Source organism: Euleptes europaea, chromosome 1 (genome assembly GCF_029931775.1).
Source record: "Euleptes europaea isolate rEulEur1 chromosome 1, rEulEur1.hap1, whole genome shotgun sequence".
Taxonomy (NCBI): Eukaryota; Metazoa; Chordata; class Lepidosauria; order Squamata; family Sphaerodactylidae; genus Euleptes; species Euleptes europaea.
In genome coordinates, this window is record NC_079312.1 from 7,446,968 (window position 1) to 7,470,662 (window position 23,695).

The 23,695-nt window shown below is 45.2% G+C and overlaps 2 protein-coding genes and 1 long non-coding RNA gene across 3 annotated transcripts in view; 2 read left to right on the plus strand and 1 right to left on the minus strand.

Moving 5' to 3' along the window:
- Positions 1-843: 843 nt before the first annotated feature.
- LOC130480187 (uncharacterized) lies at positions 844-2,867 on the plus strand. The gene is made up of 3 exons (XR_008933406.1): positions 844-906; positions 2,123-2,249; positions 2,817-2,867. It is a non-coding gene; the product is annotated as an uncharacterized LOC130480187 (long non-coding RNA).
- A 1,391-nt stretch (positions 2,868-4,258) lies between these two features.
- The window catches only part of LOC130480170 (zinc finger protein 721-like), a 28,362-nt gene continuing 8,925 nt past the window's right edge, over positions 4,259-23,695 (plus strand). The window contains 1 exon segment of the mRNA XM_056852614.1: positions 4,259-5,123. Within this exon segment, the coding sequence (XP_056708592.1) occupies positions 4,512-5,123 (612 nt within the window). The 5' untranslated portion in view covers positions 4,259-4,511.
- LOC130480150 (zinc finger protein 501-like) lies at positions 13,073-14,368 on the minus strand. Its single transcript, XM_056852591.1, is given in 2 exon segments — positions 13,073-13,182; positions 13,184-14,368. Coding segments are annotated over 2 exon segments (1,248 nt in total). The 5' UTR covers positions 14,345-14,368; the 3' UTR covers positions 13,073-13,095.

Here is a 23,695-nt window from a genome sequence, read left to right on the forward strand (position 1 = left end):
CAAAAGTCTGAAGGGGAAAGGTGACATGCCACTGGTGCTGAATAATCTCCAGGCTCCACTCAACCCTTCGTACAGGACCAACCCTGAACAATGGAAGGTACAGATGGGGTAAAAGAACAGCCGTGGGTGGAACACGGCTCTCTATCCCTCACAGGTTCACAGGGCACCTGCGTATTTCAAAAGTTTTGGCTGAGATTGATGGATTACTTTGTGTCAAAAGTCAATTGGCTGTCTTGGCTCCCATTGCATCTAGTGGGCTTTTTAGCATCTCCCATCGTTCCAAGTGCTACCTTAGCACCAGGCCCTTGGAGACAAAGGGCAAAACAATAGGGAGCTTATGTGAACACTAACAGAAAAATGTCTCAGAGAGGCCACACTCTTTGCATGCAGCCTTCCTCGCCCCAGCCTACCCTGGCAGATGTGGTTCCAGAGGATTTGTTTGGCTGGCACAGCTAAAAAAGGCTGATTGTCTTATCCAGAATTGGTTTGGCCCTTTTAACACGCTATCTGAGTACTTCAGTGGTGTAGAAAGGGGCAGCCGGCACAAGCAAGGAGGTGGAAAACTGATGAGGGAGGCGCTTGGGAGTTTTTAGTTTAGGGAAAAGAAGATGAAAGAGGACTTGGGATGTATCCACATGGAAGTTCTTGTGCCCCTTCCAAATTACAGTGGGGTGCTTATTTTGAGCATCCACATGACCTGAAATTCCTTTTGAGGTGGGAAGTGGTCGAAATTGTTTCACACTGGATTCTGTACACCCATTAGGGTTACCAGCCTCCAGGTTTTGTGCAGCAAAAATAGTTTCCCACTGTCTTTCTTTTTCTCCCTCCCAGGCAACACCCTTGATACCTTCTCTGGTATCTCCTCTGTGTGGTGAAGTGAAAAAAGATGCCATGCAGCCATCTCAGGTACTGGTGTGTGTGAATGTTCACTGGGGGAGCATGCAGTGGAGGGCAGAAATCTATTTGGTGGTGGAAAGTGCCGTCAAGTCACAGCTGACTTATTGTTATCCCATAGGGTTTTCAAGCCAAGAGAGGTTCAGAGATGATCTGCCATTGCCCTGGTATTCCTTGGAGGTCTCCCATCCAAATACTAGCCAGAGCTGACCAACTTAGCTTCCGAGAGCTGATAAGATTAGGCTAGCTTGAGCTACCCAGGTCAGGGCATAATCTATTCACCTTTAGCATCTCTATACCATCGGGTCTATCAAAATCAGTCTTGTCTCCTCTGGCTGGCAGTTGTTCTCCATGGTCGCAGGAGGAGTTTTCCCTATCACTTCATACCTGAGATTTTCAAGTGGAGATGCCAGGATAGAACCTGGGACCTTCTTCATGCCAAGCAGAAGCTTTACCACCAAGCCATGTCCCCATGCCTAAACAAACTTGCCATTTACTGAGCTTGACCCTTGGTCTGCCTCATCCTTTCAACTGGAGATGCTGGGGATCGAACCTGTGGACCTTCTGCAAGCCAAACAGATATTCTCCCACTGAGCTATGATTTTTTTATCAGTGAAACGGTGTATTTTTCCAGAAGCCGGTAGAAGCTGCCCCTTCAGGGGGAGCGCAACCCTTCCAGGACAGGCTGAATTCTCAAGTAGAACTTTCATTGACCAGCAACACCTCAGCCTTGACTACACTCAGAACCAATTTATTGGGCTTTATCCATTTGTATACCTTCTCCCCGTGGCGCAGAGTGGTAAGCTGCAGAAATGCAGTCCAAAGCTTTGCTCACGACCTGAGTTCTAACCCGACGGAAGTTGGTTTCAGGTAGCCGGCTCAAGGTTGACTCAGCCTTCCTTCCTTCCGAGGTCGGTCAAATGAGGACCCAGCTTGCTGGGGGTAAAGGGAAGATGACTGGGGAAGGCACTGGCAAACCACCCCACAAACAAAGTCTGCCTAGAAAATGTCGGGATGTGACATCACCCCATGGGTCAAGAATGACCCGGTGCTTGCACAGGGGACCTTTACCTTTACCTTTTGTACCTTCTCCCATCACCCATGCAGGACCTCTACAGACTCACTGAGCTCCACTGTTGTGGATGACACCCAGTTCTATTTCTCCTCATGTCAATGACTCCTGCCTCCAGATTGCTGGATGATCTCTCCCACGGTTTTCTCCTTCCAGGGTGGGGTGTCCTTTGAAGAGGTGGCTGTGTATTTCACCCAGGCTGAGTGGACCCTGCTGCGTCCAGCCCAGAGAGCTCTGTACAAGGAAGTCATGCTGGAGAATTTTGGGAACATGGCCTCTCTGGGTGAGGATCCTTTTCTCCTGGGCTGTCTCCTCCTTACTGTGGGGAGTGACTGTAAAGAGGTCCTAAATAAGGAAGGACACGGTCAGGCTGTCTGCCCTGGGCCCACTCGCTGATCTCTGCCTCCCTCCATGATACTTCCTATTATGTGGGAGGGGTTTTGGGCCCTCCTTGCAGAGAGGGAGCCTCTGCCTGTCAGTCCTGTGCCTTGACCACATGAGAGGGAATCAGAAGAGGTGCCAAGGGATTCCTGGTCTTTAGTAGGTGGGGTGGTTAAGTATGGGCTTCCCTCCTGTCTGGGCCTTCCCTTACCTGAGCTGAGATGTGGCTGTGGAGGGAACCCTTCCGGCTTTTCTGTCACTATTTCTCAGCTGGCATTTCAGCTTGGCAGGGAGCTGGCACAGAATTGCCATTGCCCCATGGACGATTCCATAATGTACTGTACCCCACCCCTATTACTTGCTTATTGAATATTTCTGGAGGGATACAGTCAAGATGGCTTGGAATTGCTGGATTTCTGTGTAACTAAGGAATGATAATGTTTTGTTGTTCTTTCCCCACTGATAAAAGCACCTAAGATTGCCAAACCTGAGCTCATATCCTGGCTGGAAGAGGAGGAAGAGATGTTTCCCCCAATCTTTGATGAAGAGGAGGGATTGGCAGGTAGCTGCTTAGGTCTGTCGTGGGACTGTGTGTTGCTTGAGCTTCTTTCCAAGGGCTGGAGGATCTCTGTGGTCTTATCTTCAAAGTTGTTTCTCTTCAGAAGAGGCGGGAGCAGATGTGAATGCTGAAATGGTGCCTGCATAACCTGAACATGTGAAAACAGGCAACTTCCTTCCCCCAAGTAATATAGCATACCAAGGCTAGCCAAGTGTTGTCCATTCAGAGTGACAGAGGGTTTTATTTTTAATTTCGTTCTTTAAAAAAAGAACCCAGAAAAGAACAACAATAGAAAAAATACTCAAAGTCCAGCAACAAAAGAGAGTACAAAAAAGGGGGTGAGGGAGTATATGTAAAATAGAGACAAAAATGTAACAACAGTGGTGGCAGATCTGCGCACAAGATCCACAATCCATTGATTTACCAAAGATGGGCATTTATTTTTCCAGTGTTGTAATATGAGTCTTTTAGCTGAAGTAAGGGCACAGGTGGTCTATTTTCATTGACCATCGGTTAGCCTCCAAGAGACAGGCAGATAGTTTAAAAGTACATAAGCATCCTCAAAAATCAATGAACATTCTAATGCAAAATTGATACAAATAATAGCTTCTTCCCAGAAAAAATGAATGACTGGACACACTCGAAGCATATGTTTCCCTCTTGCTATTTGCAATTGAAGTAAAAGTTTTCTCACAAGAAAGGGATGCGCAGGCAGGGGGCAGACTTGGGAATTATAGGCACATGGACTCCTTGAAGCAGCCTTGCTGGAAAGAAACGTGTCCTTCAGGAGATCCCACTCCTTGTGTTTAATGGAAGGGAAGAGAAAGGTCGTGGGTTATGTTGCCACACTTCCCAGGTTAATTAGCTGATCTGTGCTTGGGTAGAAACTCACTAGCTTTCTTTTACACCTTCTGGCAGCTCTTCTGACTTCCAGTTCACATCTGAGAAGGGTCGCTCCTCTAATAACAATTACAAGAAAAAGCTATTCCCTGTCACTGACATTAACTACTGATCAGCAGTAAATTTAGTTCAGTCCCTAATTTCAACCTCCATTATTTTCACTGTGTTCATGCCAAACTTCTGTTTCTTTCAGTGGGGGAAGCATGGGAGGCATTGAATGAAATGGAAGAGCATCAGATGACAGAAAAAGAGGATTCATATATAGAGGTGAAAGAGAAGAGTGGATATTTTGAAGGACTACGGAAGGAAGAAGAAAACCAGCTGTGTGAGGGAAGGAATAATTCCCCCTTTTCCCAGGGTGATGAAATTCCACTACTTCACAAAATTTACAAAGGAGGCAACTGGAATATGCATAGCATAAGCGGGGAAAGAATTTCTGAAAACCCCAACATTAGTATACATTTGAACTCCCATGATGGACAGAAAATATTTAAATGCCTGCAATGTGGAAAAATCTTTGGAAGGAAACATAGTCTTAATGTCCATCAAAGAATTCACACAGGGGAGAAGCCATACAAATGCTTGCAGTGTGGAAAGAGCTTCAGTGAAAGTGGAAAGCTTACTTTACACCAAAGAATTCACACAGGGGAGAAACCATATAAATGCCTTCAGTGTGGAAAAAGCTTTGGACGGAAAGATAACCTAATGTCCCATCAAAGAGTTCACATAGGAGAGAAAAGATGTAAGTGCCTCGAATGTGGGAAAACCTTCAGTCATATTGGGCACCTTACTTCCCATCAAAGAATTCACACAGGGGAGAAGCCATATAAATGTCGGGACTGTGGGAAAAGCTTCACTCATAGTGGAAGCCTTAGTTCCCATCAAAAAATTCACACAGGGGAGAAAAAATATAGATGCTTGGACTGCGGAAAAAGCTTCCATCAGAGTGGAAGCCTTACTTACCATCAAAGAATTCACACAGGGGAGAAACCATATAAATGCCTGGAGTGTGGGAAAAGTTTCAGTCAGAATGGAAGCCTTACATCTCATCAAAGAATTCACACAGGGGAGAAACCATATACATGCCTGGAATGTGGAAAATGCTTCAGTCAGAATGCACACCTTACTTACCATCAAAGAATCCACACAGGGGAGAAGCCATATAAATGCCTAGAGTGTGGAAAAAGCTTCACTCACAGTGGAAGCCTTACTTCTCATCAAATAATTCACATGGGGGAGTAAAAATAGAAATGTGTGGAATGTGGAAAAAGCTTTGGGCAGAAAGATAACCTCACATCTCATAAAAGAATTCACATTGCGGAGAAAAGATATAAATGCCTGCAATGTGGAAAAAGCCTCAGTGGGAATGGAAACATTATCTACTATCAAAGAATTTACAATGAGCAGAAAGGGCCTCAAGGGTGGAAACAGCTTCCATCACATTAGATACCTTACTTCCCATCAAAGAATTCACATGGTGGGGGGCTACAGAAATGTTTGGAGTGTGGAAAGCAAATTGTATTAGAAAATTGGAAAGTAATGCAATAAAAATATAATAGCTATAACAATAAAAAGATGCATCTGTCTGTCTCTCTGAAAATAAGGCCAGGACTCTCAAAACTGGCTGCCTGCTTCATGATTATTCACAGTGCCAAAAATGAAGTGAATCAACAATCTGACCAAGATATGTCCAGATTTCCCTCTTGCTATTTGCAATTGAAGTAAAAGTTTTCTCACAAGAAGCCAGGAAAAAGCAGGCTGCACAGACAGGGGTGTGTGGAAAATAGCCCCCCTGTTACAAAACAAAGAGGGTGTAACAACTTTCATCTTTCAGAGGCTGTGTGTTATAGGAGTTGGAATGTCAGACTAGGATCAATCCACAGACCAGGTATAAATCCGCAGTCTGCCACTAAAGGTTGCTGGCTAATTTTGGGCCAGGTGCATCTGCTCATCCTAAAGCCTGTAGGGAGGATCCATGTTTTTGTGTTATGGTGGCACGCGATGAAGTGGTGGATTGGTAGTATTTATGTTGCTGTCCATCAACCAAGGGATGAGCTACAGTACGATGGTAGTTTCACTTTGTGTTAGTGTTAGCAAACTCAACTCATAAGGATCCATTCACTACCAATTAGATCTGACTTTTTCCCAGTGACCAAATGAGGCATTACTTTCATTGACCAGCAGTTGTAAACTATACAACCATCCTGTGGGGTGGCTCACACAATGTTTTAAAAAATACTTAAAACTTTGAAAACCTGATGGGAGACTGTGCATTGGAGAAGGAGACATGGCCAGCTGATGGTGGATTCTTATTTCTCAGGCTCCTTGAACAAAAGCTCCTAAATAGGTTAACAAGTGATTGTGAGCAAAGTTAGAAGAAGAATTGGTTTTTATACCCTGCTTTTCTCTACCTTTCAGGAGTTTCAAAACACCTTACAATCACTTTCCCTTCCCCTCCCCACAACAGGCATCTAATGAGGGAGGTGAGGCTGAGAGAGTTCGGAGAGAACTGTGACTAGCCCAAGGTCACCCACCAGGCTTCAAATGCAGGAGTGGGGAATAAAACCCGGTACTCCAGATTACAGTCCACTGTTCTTAACCACTATGCTATGCTGGCTCTCAAGGTAAAGATAAAGTTATTAATAGTAGATAACATTTACCATACTACCTGAGCTAATGTGAATGTGGTAGAAGAGCTTATGTGAAGAGACCAAGAAGAAGAAGAGTTGGTTTTTATATGCCGAGTGCCGACTTTCTCTACTACTTAAGGCTGAGTGTGACTAGCCCAAGGTCACCCAGCTGGCTCCATGTGTAGGAGTGGGGAAACAAATCCAGTCCACCAGATTAACGTCCACTGCTCATGTAGAAGAGTGGGGAATCAAACCTGGTTCTCCAGATCAGAGTCCCTCACTCCAAACCACCATTCTTAACCATTACACCATGCTGACCAAAGATGATGGAAAGGCATCCATCCCATTGTGTACCCATCAAAGCAGTGTACCTTTGAGAACTTGAAACATCTAGAACTGCATGGTATGTTGACATCTAGTCCAGTAATTTTCATTCAGTGGTATGTGTACCAGCAGTGGTGAGCAGCTGTAGCCCAGATGGGATACAGGGCTTTCAAACTAAATTACCCAGAATTCACTCTCCCTCAATATACATGCCCATGTGCAAATGTGACATGTCATCTCCAGCCAGCCCTACCTGTCGGGGATTATCCATCCATGACCTTTTGGCACATTTGCAGTAAACTTGGATGCTCCGTGTTTCTCCTTTGATGGGCTGCTTCCTGCTGACCCTTTGCCATGGATTATCCATTGATTGATTGACTTAGTACACTTTTTGCCCACTTTTCTCCATAATGGGGACTTAAAACACTTACTTCTAAACACATTTACATAAAGTGCAGTATTTAAAAAAGGGCAACAAGTAGAGAAGACATTCTGGGTTGGTGTTCATCAGGTTAACCCATCTGGCCAAGGCTGTAGGCTGTAATCCATAGACTAAGGGCCAAGAGTCCTTGGGCTCCCACCCTGGCAACCTTCTGGTTTTAAATTCAAGCAAAGGTAGAGAAAGAAAAATACTCAGCCTAAATATTTTAAACTGGCAGCCATCTTCCCTCCATCTCTCCTCCTGCTGAACAACCCTTTACCCACACACAGGTTTTAAATAGCTGCAGCAGGTGTTGTGCTTCTGCAATTTGTACATCTTTAAAAGTTGTGTGTGTGTGTAAAGTGCCTTTAAGTCGCAGCTGACTTATGGCGACCCCTTTTGGTGTTTTAATGGCAAGAGACTAACAGAGAGGTGGTTTGCCAGTGCCTTCCTCTGCATAGCAACCCTGGTATTCCTTGGTGGTCGCCCATCTAAATGCTAACCAGGGCTGACCCTGCTTAGCTTCTGAGATCTGACGAGATCAGGCTAGCCTGGGCCATCCAGGTCAGGGCCTTTAAAAGTTACTGAGTATAATATAAGAATACCACTCAACATTAAAGAAGTTGGTTTTTATACTCTGCTTTTCTCTACCTTAAAGGAGTTTCAAAGTGGCTTACAATCACCTCCCTTCCCCTCTTCACAACAATCCTTGCGAGGTAGGTGGGGCTGAGAGAGTTCTGAGAGAACTGTGACTAGCCCATGGTCACCCAGCAGGTTTCATGTGGAGGAGCAGGGAATTGAACCCATTTCTCCAGGTTAGAGTCTCCTGCTCTCAACCACTACACCACACTGTCCCTGAAGATCTTATCTGTTTGCCTGTTTGTCGACTACCTTGGATGTCTGTGAAATGAATTTGCTGCTGCACATATTAACTCTGCTTGGGATAGTTTCAGGTGGGTAGCCATGTTGTTCTGCAGTAGAACAGCGAGATTCCAATCCAGTAGAACCCTAAAGACCAACAAAATTTACAAGTATGCTTGTATCTGAGGAAAAGCTTTGACTCTCAAAAGTGTATACCCCCCAAAATCTTGTTGGTCTTTATGGTGCTACTGGACTTGAATCTAACTCTTCCACTTGGGATGGCACCGTGGTTGTGGTAGAAACTATGATGGATTACAGCCAGCTGGCCTTTCAGCGCCACTACTTAGACTATTTCTCTCTCTTTGCCAGTGTGTGCTCAAAGACACAGATATACACCTTTAGAAACATTAATTTGATGAAGTGAACTCTAGTTCACAAAAGCTCTTCCTATAAACAACCTGTTCATATACCACAATGCTCCTTTGTTTTGTTTTAATCCTGCTGAAAGCAATGAAAGGCTTATGCGGGTTGCCATACAACCACAAAAAAACATAATGAACGAAATGTTAGATTACCTATTTAAGCAATACACTGGAAAGCACAAAGCCAAATAGAAACATGATTATCATTCCTTTCAGTTCTTTTAGAAGTCCTTGAAATATTCCCCTGAATGGCCTGAAATTGTGCTGCTGTGGATAGCTTAGAAAATATTTGACTTGCGGCTGGCATTTGCTCCTCTGAAGCTGACTCTCAGAGCTGATGCTGCTGAAAAGTATCTGGCCATTCTCAACCAGAGCATTTTCGGCTCTGGCCCCAACCTGGTGGAATACAATGCCCAGCGAGATTTGGACCCTGTGAGAATCAAATACTTAAAATGAACTTGGAAAAATTGCTCTGTGCCAAGACTGATATGATGTGATACTCCCACCGCCCACACACACTGTCATAATCCATGGGGTGTGGAAGACCCCTGAGTTTGGCCTGTCTTTAAGCCCCAGGAAGGATTTCCACTCAAAGGAAGTTAACCCACCCCCAGAGCCACAACTACAATACAGACACATACACAGGTCTGCTTTAGGCAGCTTGACTTCATGTCTCACGATCCAAACATGGATCCCATCATCCCTTAAATCATAAGTTAAGTAATTAGCAGATGAAACACCCAAATAATGCAAGTAACAGAAACAATCAATACTGTATTCATCTTGAACCTGCCCAAATTCCCCCTCTAAATGTAAAACCTGCTACTAAATGTTTTAAAGATTTATTCAAAGCAATATCTGATATTATTATGAAATGCATCTAGAAGCTTGTCTAAAATGTTTGTACAATCGATGTCCTCCCACCTTAGATCTATAAAATCCCTTAAGATGTTTCATAAACAACATAGGATCCCCCCTCACCTGAAGTCACACTAGCATACTTTCACTCCGTTTAAAAACAGGCAAGAAGTATCCAGGCGCTGCACCAAAAGTTTAAAGACATTAACAACCTGCAAACTGTTGGCAAGACAGACATAGGATCTGATCCTGTAAAACATGCAGAACTTTGTTGTTGTTGTCAAGTTGCAGCTGACTTACAGCGACCCCATACGGTTTTCAAGGTAAGAGACGTTCAAAAGTGGTTTGCTGTTGCCTGCTTCTGAGTAGTGATCCTGGATTTCTTTGGTGGCTTACCACCCAATTACTAACCAGGGCCAACCCTGCTTAGTTTCTGAGATCTGATGAGATCGGGCTAGCCAGGGCCACCCAGGTCAGGGCAAATTTGAAACAGCAATGTCAACACACCTAGCAGCAACACAGCATATAAAACAGCGGAATAAATATTAAATACATTTGCCTACAAGTAAAGAAGAAATAGCTCAACATGGTTACACATGTATTAACACTCTCGAAGCGTAACAAGTGGAGGAGATTGAGATAAATAAAACAGGGGTTCAGTGGCAAAGCACTTAAAACATGAGAACAGCCATGCTGGATCAGACCAAGACCCATCAAGTCCAGCAGTCTGTTCACACAGTGGCCAACCAGGTACTTATGATACCTAAAAGCTCCAGCCCTGGAGATGGCACCCATAACAGAGACACACTGAACTGTTTGAAACATTGCTGCCTGCACCTTAATAGCCTGCTGCTCTGGGCTAGCTCTCCCCAGCTTTGTACAAGCCAGACTTTCCAGGACAAGAGGCCGGATCACCTGCAGAACCTGCAAAAGAATTGCCATGATCCCTGATTGCCTCTTGACCCAAAGGGAAGCCATTATTGCAAGGCGAGAGCATCACGTAGCCCTTCTCTGCATATCCCCCCCCCCTCCTGTGTATCCTGGGAAAACATCCTCAGCTATCTACATTAAAGGATTCCCCCTGCCGCCTCCCTGGAATGTGAAGATTTACAACCTCCGGAGAAGGACCATCTCAGGATGTATAAATCAAGGATGCCAGCTTAGAAAACAAATTGTCACTTGGTCCGATAGTCACAGCCATAGAAAAAGTCTTTTGATCCTTTTTTAGGAAGGAGCCATCTGGAGAATCTCACTCCCCCCCCACCCCCCAAAAAAAGGGTATATTTTGCCCTACCCAACAAGGCTCAGAGCAGATCTTCCCCCTTCACTCTCTGCCCTGTCTCCCTCGTGTGTTAAGTTCCATACACCCCTCCCTCCCCCCCCCCACTGTATTCTGTCTACCTCTATGCCACGGATTTTGGAACATCTCCACTTCTAGAGATTGGTAAAGTATCCTAATTAATAACTCCCTCAATACCTCTTACTTACCTCCTTTATCTTTATTCCTATTTTCTTGTACGTGTGTTATTTGTAACATTGAATGAATGAATATATATATATATATATAAACCTTTTAATTTGGAATTCCTGAGTCTGTCTTTATTCGGGGAGTCACTGAGAAAAACCCTCGTAGACATATGGCGATCCCGGCTTAATAAATACATAGTTATCGATTGCTCGAGCTAATTCCCCATCCAAAGAGCAATTTTGGTAACACTTATCTACACCTTTCTCACAGACTCATGCTATTTGACTGCATTGCCTTACGCTGTGTCCTGAGTCCCAACATGAAAGGCAGGCAATAAATGAAATAAACAAGAGAAGATTAGGGCCACCTGTTATATTTTATAACTTAGGTATGAAAGGTCTCGTAGAAATACAGAATAATGAGGGGAAAGTTCTCCCTTGGTAAATATCCACAGCCTAAAAGCATCTGAAAGCTAATGTACTTGAAACAAGTGTATGACACCACATGGGGATACTCTAGGCCAGGGTCCCCAACACGGTGCAGGTGGGCACCATGGCACCTGCCAAGTCCTTTCCTGGCACCCACCAAGTAGGCAAGGCCAGGTGGAGCTTTTGCCCATCAGCTTCTGAGGGGAGCTTCTGAGGGGAGGTCTGATTGGCTATGTAGATTTTAAAAAGTTGCTTCAGCAGCGGCTGGCTATATGGATTTTTAAAAAGTTGCTTCATCTGTAGCTGTCCCAACACAAGTATCTTCACTGAGTCACTGAAGGTAAACTGTTGTATGGAAGGAAACATTTTGAAACTGTATGTTTTTTCAAAAGAATTCTTCCTGAAATGTCCTGACATATTTTGGTTGGCTCTGCCTCCTCTGACAGCCATGTTGTGTTTGCAGCCACCACCCTGGGTCAGAATTCCAAAGGTGTCCACCAGCTCAAAAATGCTGGAGACCCCTGGTCTAGGGACACAAACTTCCCTTCAAGCCAGAAAGTGTCCCTTTCTGCCTCCCGATTTTGGTGAGGGAAACTTTGGACACTGCTTCCTTATACCCAATAGTGGCCTGGTTACCCCCCCCCCCCATGTCAGGGGCAGAGCTTCACCTCTCCTTCCATCCTTGATGGTGATGCTCAAGGTGTTCTCTCTACCTTTGCTGAGAATCCTCCCTAGATATCTGCTTGACTTTTTTTTTTTTAATGAAAGCTAAGTTTCTCAGGAAGCTGGCTTCTGGATAACATAACGGCAGCATCTCTACACGCTCTTGGATACCTTTTCTTTTTCCATATTCCTACTCCAACTTCCTGTTTCCTGGCCTGCAGACTCCTTCTCCTGCAGTCCTTTGAAAAATGGCCTGTTGCTTAAAGAATCCTCTCTTCCCCTGGCTAGAGGACCCCCATCACCTCATCTCTGACCACTTGGTCCTCATTTCCTATTGCTTCTTCAAGCTGTCTATTATTTATTTCAATCTGTATTTCCCCCTTGTGAGAAGTTAACAGACAGCAACACATTGTTGTGGTTAAAGAGCGAGCACTTGGCCTGGATGGTTTGTAGAGTTAAAAGTGGCTTTAAGACACAAAGATGAGCACAAAAGAAAAAAAGAACAATTCCAAACTCACTTACACCTACCCATATTCAATGACCCATTTGCAAAATTAGGTAATTAGAACAGGCATACATAAAAAGAACATGGCAGATCTGCCCCTATTCTGCATAAGCTATGTGGTGCATAATATAGAAGCTACAAGTCAAAACCACTGATACTGGAATCGTAACAAAACCAACTGCAATTCCAAAGCTAAATATAAAACTCCCCATCAATTCAAACACTAGATGAGGCCCACCAATTCCCAACACCATCTTAGCTCAATGGACAATGTAATGAAAATCCTCACAGTGAGAAGACAACAAAAATGAGTGCAGACATTATCAAGAGCAGGAAGACGTCACCCCACACTAGTCTGCAGGACTTCCCAGCCAGGCAACACATTGGCAAAGAATGGGTTTGTCTGCTGTATGGTACACCCTCACCAATACCCTTTATCATTCTTATAGACAGGACAGAAATGGGAACTGCCAGACTGGGGTCCAAGATCTTGCCCCTTACTCCTAAATCTAAGTAAGAAGTGCAAAAAGTTTTTTCAGAAAACACTGTTCAATTAGTGGTTCACACAAAATGTTTGTGCTATGAGGGGACTGAGTGGTCTTTATCACTTGACTTTTGCTCTACAGCAGGCTAAGACAGCTGTTCTAGAAAATCAACTGGGGCAGCTTCACCGCACGTTTCTCTCCTGTGTGAGTTCTTAGGTGTGAATTCAGGTGAGTGCTCCGACCGAAACTCTTTCCACACTCAAGGCATTTAAATGGTCTCTCCCCAGTGTGGATTCTTTTATGCAAAGTAAGGGTTTCACTATGGCTGAAGTTTTTTCCACACTCCAGGCATTTAAATGGCTTCTCCCCTGTGTGAGTTCTTTGATGTCTAAGAAGGTTTGCACTCCGACTGAAGCTTTTCCCGCAGTCTAAACAAATGAACGGTTTCTCCCCTGTGTGCAGTCTCTGATGAGAAGTGAGGTTCGTGCTCCGACTGAAACTCTTCCCACACTCCAAGCATATAAACGGTTTCTCCCCTGTGTGCAGTCTCTGATGACTAGTGAGACGTGCAGAGCAAACAAAACTCTTTCCACACTCCAAGCATATGTATGGTTTCTTCCCAGTGTGGATGCTTTGATGTAAGGTCAAACTTGTGTTCACACTGAAGCTCATTCCACACTCCAGACACACATACGGTTTTTCTCCTGTGTGAATTCTTTGATGGTAGGTTAGATTTGCACTTCGACTGAAACTCTTTCCACACTCAGAGCATGTGTATGGTTTCTCTCCCGTGTGGATTTTTTGATGTGAAGCTAAATGTGTACTACGATTGAAGCTCTTCCCACACTCTGAGCACTGATATGGTTTTTCCCCTGCATGGATTCTTTCATGAGAAATTAAATCTGTTTTCTGTTTGAAGCCTTTACCACACTCAGAGCATTTATATGGTTTATCCCCTGAGTGGACTCTCTGATGGGAAGTAAGGGTCGTTCTCTGACTAAAACTCTTCCCACACTCCAGACAGGTGAATGGTTTCTCCCCAGTATGAATTCTCAAATGGGATATAAGGTTATGACTCCAATTGAAGCTCTTCCCACACATTGTGCATATATATGGTTTCTCCCCCGTATGAATTCTGAGGTGTCTAGTAAGTCTTTCCTTCCAGCGGAAACTCTTTCCACACTCTGAGCATTTATATGGTTTCTCCCCTGTGTGGATTCTATAATGTCTGGTAAGTTTTTCTCTCCGACTAAAGCTTTTTCCACACTCCAGGCATGAGTATGGTTTCTCCCCGGTGTGGATTCTCAAATGGGATATGAGGCTGTAGTTCCAGATAAAGGTTTTCCCACATTCTGTGCATTGATATGGTTTCTCCCCTGCGTGGATTTTCCAATGAGAACTCAGACTGGATTTCCAGCTAAAGCTTTTCCCACACACGGGGCACTGCCTCCTTTTCTTGCCTTGGTCCATCATTTCTTGGATCGCGATTTCACAGAAACCATTACCCTGAGACATGGATGACTCATTCATCTTGCTCTGCTCTGCTTTGGTTCCAGCTCCCTTATGATCCCATCTTGCTTCTTCTAAAGACACCCAGCTTGGCTCTCCCTTGTTCTCATAGTCCCACAAAGAACCTGCTGGGATAAAGAGAAAAAAGAAGCATGAGGAGAAACAGAACCTGAAATCAAGGTATTAACTAAATGACAGACCAAAATATACTACTTGGGAGAGCTGGGTCTTCCCACCTATTCAACAGCCTCAACAGCATTCACTAATGGCCAACATGGTGGCAGCATGGATGGGCAAGGTTTGGGCGCAGGACTGATAGCTGAAAATAAATTTTTAAAACCCTGTGCAAATGGTGGCGCTGCATTAAAAAACCATGTCTTTATTCTGGACACCTCTAGAACACAATTCCCCCCAAATAAATAGAAAAGAAGAGTTGATTTTTACACTCTGCTTTTCTCTACCTTAAGGAGTCTCAAAGCATCTGACAATCGCCTTCCCTCCCCCCCCCCCACAACAGGCACCTTGTGAGGTAGGTAGGGGCTGAGAGAGTTCTGAGGGAACTGTGACTGGCCCAAGGTCACCCAGCTGGTTTCATGTGGAGCAGTGGGGAATTGAACCCAGTTCTCCAGATTAGAGTCTGCTGCTCTTAACCACTACACCATGCTTGCATGTTCCTCAAATGGTTCTCTAACAGATCTCATTCGTTTTGTGATGGTCAGGGTACAAGATCAATTGACAATATCTACCCATTGAGCTTGGCTCAAAATTTAGCACAAATGGGCACATGGGAAAGGCTTGCCCCATTTAGCATGACTAGGCAAATGGAAAGGGTAACTTTTTGAGTGGAATGGGATTTTTAAAAATAATTTTAATTTAATCATTTTGAACTGTTTTGTTGTAAATTGCTTGCACTGTGTTGTTGTGAAATGGCATGCAAATATTTGAAACAAAACAAGCAAAAAAGCTTGGGGGGAGGTAATAGCATCCCCTAAATCATCCCAATTCCATTAAAGGCAACTGGAATAAAGAGTTTAGCCACATAATTCTTTCAAAAGTGAGGATGCTGCTCCTGCTACATATTAAATAGACTTGGTTGATATTAACTAGGAATACTTTAGTAGCTCAAGGATGAACTCTGCTTATCTGGGGAAACATTATTAAATTGTTAATTCCCTAGCCAGCAGTCAAACAACCAAATGCAAACTTTATCAGCAATCTATAATGCTCCACAATGCTACAGAGAAGGGGCCTGACCCCAAAACTGTCCTCTGTGGAGCTTACTATATCATCTGTCCTTTGCTCCTATTTGCAGGGTGTGTGTGTCCATCATTCCTTATAAAAGTAATTCCTTGTACAAACTCAAGCATTTATCTTGACAAAAACATGCCTTCCTAGTGAAAAACTCTTCACCCAGATCATTCACATGGTTCTGTTTGTGATGAAGTGAGCCAGCATGGTGTAGCAGTTAAGAGCAGCAGACTCTAACCTGGAGAATGGGGTTCGATTCCCCACTCCTCCACATGAAGCCTGCTGGGTGACCTTGGGCTAGTCAGAGTTCTCTCAGAACTCTCTCAGCCCCATCAACCTCACAAGGTGTCTGTTCTGTGTGTATGTGGGGGGGGAGGAGAAAGGCAATTGTAAGCTGCTTTGAGACTCTTCAAGGTAGAGAAAAAGCACAAAATAAAAACCAACTCTTCTTCTTGATGAAGCGCAGGGAAGAAATTTCTGAAAAGAAAGCTACGCACTCAGCAAGATGAAGTTTTAGGGTGAGCAGGACTATTTTAGATTCAAGGGGGGATGCTTTGTACATTCTCAACAATAAAAACAAAAACAATGACCACAGGGAGGAAAAAGTATCCAGCCTGGCCCCTTCTTTCCAGGGATGGTTTTTGGGCTCTGTCTCTCTTTTACATAAAGGGGAGCGTTCAAAACTTGGATCCTTCCCCTGCAGTCCAAAACACTATAGTCTGTTCCAGTCTCTGCCGCCTCTTGCCACTAGATTTGTAGATCTGGTCAAAGTCTCAATTTCCCAGACCAGTAGAGGAGGGAGGAGGCTACTGAGCTGGCAGAAACAAAATAAAAGTGAACGATTCAAGATCCCAACCAAAATACTAAGGAAGGGGACCCTTGTCCAAGTTCTTCGTAAGAAAAGGCATGAGGGGTTATGGCACAGTGGTAGAGCCTCTGCTTTGCATTCAGAAGGTCCCAGGTTCAATCCTTGGCATCTCTAGCTAAAAGGGTCAGGTGGCAGGTGATGTGGAAGACCTCTGCTTGAGACCCTGGGGAGCCCCTGCCTGTCAGAGTAGATGATACTGAGCTTGATGGACCAAGGGTCTGATTCAGTGGCAGAGCTTCTGCCTGACATGTAGAAGGTTCCAGGTTCAATCCCTGGCATTTCCAATTAAAAGGACCAGGCACAGGCAGTAGGTGATGTGAAAGACTTCTGCCTGAGATCCTGCATAGCCACTGCCGCTATGAATAGACAATAGACCTTGATGGACCACTGGGTCTGATTCAGTATAAGGCAGCTTCATATGTTCATGACCATGAAATATTGAACTTATAAAGGTGCAAGAGACCAGAAGGTGCTATATCTGTGTCAGCTAAAACCATATTTGAATATTCAACATCTCTAATGATTCTTTAAACCACAGGTTTTAATATACAATTATTGTTTTCAAACAGTCTGTAAGCTACCATAAGTACCTTGAGCAAACAGAATAGGAATTATTAACAAAAATAAATGAACCCACCAGTCCACTGAAGAAATCTCAAAAATCCAAGGCAATAAAAGTATTCCCCAAAACATAGCCCCTACCCTTGCTGGAGCCCTGGACAAATGGCTGTCTTCCTTCTTCCTCTCTTCTGCCATCTTCTAGCCAGGAGATGAGGTCAGGCTTGGGAATCATAAGAACTCCTGAGAGGGCCGGGGAGGGAGACAATCAAAGCCATATGAATCACCTCCGCCCTTGGCAGCCATATGAATTTTCTAAGACTGTCTGAGTGGGAGACCCACCCTTTCCCCACTCCCTAAAAAGAGGGAGAAAGGATAACAAGCTTTGCTGTCTGCGTTTAACTCCTGCAAAGGAATGTAGCAAGTGGAAGAGCAGAGCTTGAGTCAGGGAACTTTACAGGTTCCCCCACTCCCGCACATGAGGTTTGCTAAGTGACCTTGGGCCAGTCACAGTTCTCTCCAAATTCTCTCAGCCCCACCCACCTCACAAGATGTCTGTTGCGGGGAGAGGAAAAGATGGTGATTGTAAACCAGATTGAGATGCCTTAAAGGGGTATAAATAGGGGTATTAGACCCAACTCTTCTTCTTTAATTTGCTCATATTCCTATAAATAAGGTTTTCAAATCTGCCTCTTTCAAATCAGTCTTTCTAATATCGGAATACACAACTAATCAGGGATGGCTCCCCTTTTGGTTGTAGAGATTAAAGGGAAAATACCACAGAATACTGAGTATCCCTTTGTTACAGAGGGATCTTGACTCTGCACCTCCACAAAGTGGGGTTATATGTGACACACCCAAGCTGAAATAAAGGCCAGGAACACCACTGTGGAGAGGAACACAGCTTAGTCTGTATCAGCCTATGGAAAGGGAATAGAAAGCCCAAGAGCCCAGGAGAGAATCACCCTCTTTAACCCGCTCACCTCCAAGGGGAAAGTTTCCTCTGAGACTCTACCCACCCTGGTCTGGGATCTCCCATTAAACTCTGAAACAAGGCCAACACATGAATGCTAAGAAATCCTTTCAGGTGGGTCGCCGGGTTGGTCTGCAGTAGAAGAACAAGATCCAAGTCCAGTAGCACCTTAAAGACCAACAAGATTCCCAGGGCGCAAGCTCTCAAGAGTCAAAGCTCCCTTTATTGGGTATCTGGCAAAGAAATCCTGGATCCATGCCAGGCCAAGCTGATCAGGCACACCCTGCCGCCTCAGGAACATCATTATGTCACAAGGTCAGCACAAAGGGAGTTCAGAGCTTTGGGCACCTGCTCAAATTAAGGGCAAAGGGATCCTTACCCAGAGAGGTTATATTCTCATAATTTTCCAGCATGACTTCCTTGTACAAAGCTCTTTGGTCTGGATTCAGCAGAGCCCATTCCTCCTCCGTGAAGCACACAGCCACCTCCTCAAAAGACACCGGACCCTGAATGAAGAAAGAAAACATTCCCTTGTTGACTGGGACTCCTAAAGAGGGTGCAGAAAATTTGCTCACGACCTGAAGGAAAGGATGGTGGGATAAGGAGGCATTGTCTCCCAAAAAGCTTCAGATAAGAAACTTAAGTGCCTCTCTCTGCTGTTTCATATAATGCAAGAGGAGGAACTGTTTTGTATAATGCCAGTGGAGAAAATGTTGGAACAACATGGAAATAAGACTGACCGACAACCTACGGGGGTAAAAATAAGACCAAGGCCAATAGTGCAAAACAGATACAAATATATTTTATTACTCAAATTTCCCTTCGGGTTTCGCCCAAGAGGCACCTTCAGGGGAATCGATTAGTCTTGCAGTGGTTTTTCAAAGAAGAGTATAAGTTCAGTAGTCAACCTACAGGGGTAAGTCAGTAGCAGTTGGTCTATAAAGCTGACCTCCGAGACTCAGAGTTTATGTGAGCAGGACTCTGTTCAGATAGTCCTGAACCAGACTAGTACAGTGTAGGGTGGAGGTATTTTCACCTTCCTCATTGCCTGACTCCCCACCCTCATACCTGAAGCCGTTGGGGGTTTTCAGTAAGGCAATTGCCCACCTCCCCCACAAAAATCAAAAGCTGGCTCTCAACTTCCCTCAATGTTCCACAACTCATAGAGGGCACTGGCCATTTTTTTCATCTGCTTTGTTTACAAATTAACACTTTTATGCATAAAGTCATGGAAGCTAGAGCAACTGCCCTATGAGGAGCGATTAAAACACTTAGGGCTGTTTAGCTTAGAAAGAAGGCGGTTAAGTGGAGATATGAAAAAATTATCCATGGTATGGAGAGAATGGAGAGGGAGAAGCTTTTCTCCCTCTCTCATACTACTAGAACGCAGGGTCATCTGCTGAAGCTGGAGGGTGAGAGATTCAAAACAGATAAAAGTATTTCTTCACACAACACATAGTTGACTTGTGGAACTCCCTGCCCCAGGATGTGGGGATGGCTGCCAACTTGGAAGGCTTTAAGAGTGGAGTGAACATGTTCATGGAGGAGAGGGGTATCCATGGCTACTAGTCTAAATGAATACTAGTCATGATGCATACCTATTCTCTCCATTATCAGAGGAGCATGTCTATTATATTAGGTGTTTTACAACACAGATAGGATGGTGCTGCTGCAGTCGTCTTGCTGGTGGGCTTCCTAGAGGCACCTGGTTGGCCTCTGTGTGAATAGGCTGCTAGACTTGATGGGCCTTGGCCTGATCCAGCATGGCTTTTCTTATGTCCTTATGATGGTGACCCAAAGGCTACTCTCTGCCTTTGAGCTGTCTGGAGAGGCTGTGAGGGCACCGCTCCCAGCAGAGATGCTTCAAAACCAAACTCCCATTCACAGTCCTGAGGAACCCACACGCCATGCGCTTTCTCACCTGCCATCCATCCTCTCCCTGACTCAGGAGGAAACTTTCTGCCCGTTGACTGGTCCCCGGCCCACCTTCTCCAAGCCAGCTCTCCACTTCTATGGGCAGGATGCGCTCCATCTTCTGGGGGAGAACCTGCTTCAGCCAGCGGTGGCCCAAGTTCGTGCGCTGCCTTGCTCACAGGGTTGCCAGCTCTGGGCTGGGAAATACCTGGAGATTTTGGGGTGGAGCCTGGGAAGGGCAGGGTTTGGGGAGGGGCAGGACCTCAGCAATGCATCATGCCAGAGAGTCCACCCTCCAAAGCAGCCCTTTTCTCCAGATGTTACTTGCCTGGAGATCAATTGTAACAGCGGGAGATCTCCAGGGACCACCTAGAAGCGACCTATCCGGGGCGCACAGGTCGCTGGAGCCCAGCCAGGGAAACGACTCTCCCAACTTACAGCACGGATGGAGCCAAAGCTGCGCCCGGAAAAGCTCGGCTTGCAAGGAGCGATGGCTTGAATTCCGCTTAAACGGCAAGCGCGCAATCCCTCCGGGCAATCTCCAAAATTGCGCCCGTTGCAAGATGAAGCGCCTTTTTTGGGGAAGGGGGAAGCAAAGGAAGGGCGGGGCCGTGGGCATCTCCCCTTCCCCAGGAAGGCGCCTCCGCTTTTCCTGTCTCGTTGGGGGCCGGAGCGCTTTTGCCTTGGATTTAACCGTGAGCGAGCCGAGAGGCGCTGTCCGCAGATCCCTGGAGGGAGGATCGCGCTTGCAAAGACCCGCATTGCAACGAGGCGCTTCCTCCAGCTACTTTTTTTAATTATTATTTTCTATTCACCTTTGTAGGAGGCAGCTGGCCATGCTGACAAGCGGCCGCTTTCAATGCCCAGCACAGTTTCCTCGGGAATTAAGTCGCGCCAAAGTTTTGAACGGACTTACTCCCAAGCAAGCGCGCCGAGGGAAGCACCCGCCGTGGCAAAGCTGTCGGCATCCCACCCAGACCTGCGTTATGGGGAAACTCTTTAGCAAATTGGCCCCGATGCCCTGTTTTACGAATCCATAGCAAGGCTCTTAGGGTCAGCTAATAATTCACAGTGGGTAGCCGTGTTAGTCTGTCTGCAGTAGCAGAAAAGGGCCAGAGTCCAGTAGCACCTGAAAGACTAACAAGAATATTTTCTGGTAGGGTATAAGCTTTCGTGAGCCACAGCTCACTTCTTCAGATACCTTTTGAGCATCTTCAGGTCAGCTAATAGTTAAATCAGCAGAAATTGGCTTCCTAGAGAGGGCACAAGGGGGGGTGTCAGCACTGGGGGCACCTTCCGGCTTCACCCCACTTCAATTTATCTCTCCTAAACAGATAATTCACAAAGCTCATACCCTACCAGAAAATATTTTTGTTAGTCTTTAAGGTGCTACTGGACTCTTGCCCTTTTTGACTTCTCCTAAACAGGGTTGTGTATTTTCTCTGTGGAGAAGCTGTGTGCTTGATGCCCCTTGTGACTAGTGGGTTAAAAGCTAGGATGGGGGGTTAAATCCTTTTAGACGAGGGGCAGGTTAAACAAATGGCTAGCAGAGATTAGAGGGGGCTGATAAAAGTGGGAGAGAAACCCCACAAACTTGTCCCACTGGCTTGTGTTGCCACCTTCTGGGTTTGGCCTGGTGTTCTCCTGGAATTATAATTCATCTCCAGACTACAGCGATAAGTTCCCCCAGAGGAACTGTCAGCTTTGGAGAGAGGACTCTATGGCATAATACCCCACTGAGGTCTCTCCCCTCCCCAAATTCCACCCTCCCCAGGCACCATCTCATGACCTCCAGGGATTTTCAAAGCCAGATGTCCTCTGTAATTTTGCTGAGGGTCTCCAAAACCAAGCTCCAATGAAACATGCATTATATAGATTCCCCTTCTTAAGAACAAATGGAGCTACCCTTTTACTGCATTATACTGAGAGACTGGGTGATATAGTGGTTAGAGTGGCAGACTGGGATCTGAGAGACCCAGGTTTGAGTCCCCGCTTGTTGGGTGACAGATCTCTCAGCCTAACATACCTCACAGGGTTATTGTAAGTATAAAATGGAGGAGAGGATAATATGTTGTAAACCACTTTGGGTCCCCACTAGGGAGAAAGGTGGGAGTATGAATCTGAAAATGGAAGTCCAGTCGAGAGTCTATGGGTAAAAATAAAAGGAGTAAGAAATAATCGTGATATTATGGTGGGGGTCTGCTATCAACCACCAAACCAGGCAGAGGACTTGGATGAGACATTCCTAGACCAGATTACAAAGTTCTCAAAGAGGTGGGCGTGGTGGTCATGGGAGATTTTAATTACCCAGATATCTGTTGGAAGTCCAACTCTGCTGAAAATGCAAGATCCAGTACATTCCTGACTTGTCTTGCTGACAACTTCCTATTCCAGAAAGTGGACAGGGAAACAAGAGGATCTGCTATCTTAGACTTGATTCTACCACTGAGCCACGGCTCCTCCCCAAACACATGAAGCTGCCTTATACTAAATCAGACCCTTGGTCCATCGAAGTCAGTATTGTCTACTCAGACAGGCAGCAGCTCTCCAGGGTCTCAGGCAGAGGTCTATTCACATCACCTACTTGTCTAGTCCCTTTAACTAGAGATGCTGGGGATTGAACGTGGGACCTTCTGCATGACAAGCAGATGTTCTACCACTGTGCTACAGCCCTTCAATACTATCAACCATGATATATCCTACTGGGCTGCCTCTTATCACTGGGATTAAGGGCCACCATGTTACTGTGGTTCAAGACCCGTCTGGGAGGCTGGTCTGAGGAGGTGATGGTGTGTGATTCCCACTCTGCTCCATGGCTGTTGGCCTGTGTGGTTCCTCAAATTCTGATCTTGTCCTCCATGCTGTTTAATATTTACATGAAGCCACTGGGAGAGGTCATCAGGAAACATACCTGAAACACAGGTGTCTGTTGTGAGAGGGAAGGAAAGGCGATTGTAAGCCACTTTGAGACTCCTTTCGGTAGAGAAAAGTGGGGTGAAAAAACCTACTCTTCTTCTTCTTCCAGAACTCAAAAGCTTTTGTGTTATTTTTGAACAGCTTTTGTCTTGGGATGTTGCCAGCGATGTGGTTGCTTTTCAAATGGGAACCAGAATAGAGGGCTGGATATGTATGTGTAACTCTTGGTCTTTCCCTCTGGCTGTCTCTTTCCCCATATCTCTATGGTCATTTGGGAAAGAGATTTCCTTTTCCGCCCAGCTGGGAGGGAGAATCGGTCTAGTGAGGCTGATGCATCGAAGAAGGGAAGCACAGAGTTAAAGGAGCAAAATTTGGAAGGTGGGTGGGGAAAGATCATGGGGGAGACAGAAATGGGGGTTATTTATGGAATGGCTTCCCTGGTGCGGGTAAGGAGGCTCCCAGTCTCCTAGCTTTCTGCAAACTATGCAAAACAGAATTCCAGAATAGATAATTTCTATTTTTACACAGGTATCCTGTGTAAAATCTCATGCTTTGTTTCAGCTCCCTTTGGAGATCTCTGTTGTTTTTCAGATTTCTGTAGTCCAGACCCTATTGTACGATTCATTGGACTTCCCATCCTGTTGATTATGCTTGACTTAATCGACTTTGAGTCTTGCACAGAAAGGCCGACTATAAATAACCAAATACTTCCAGAGGGGTAGCTATGTTAATCTGTTGCAGCAAAAGAAAGAAAGACAGAATGAAAATGGAGTCTGGTGGCACATTAATAACTAACAAATATTTATTCTATATCAGAAGGTGTGGACGCTAGGCGTGA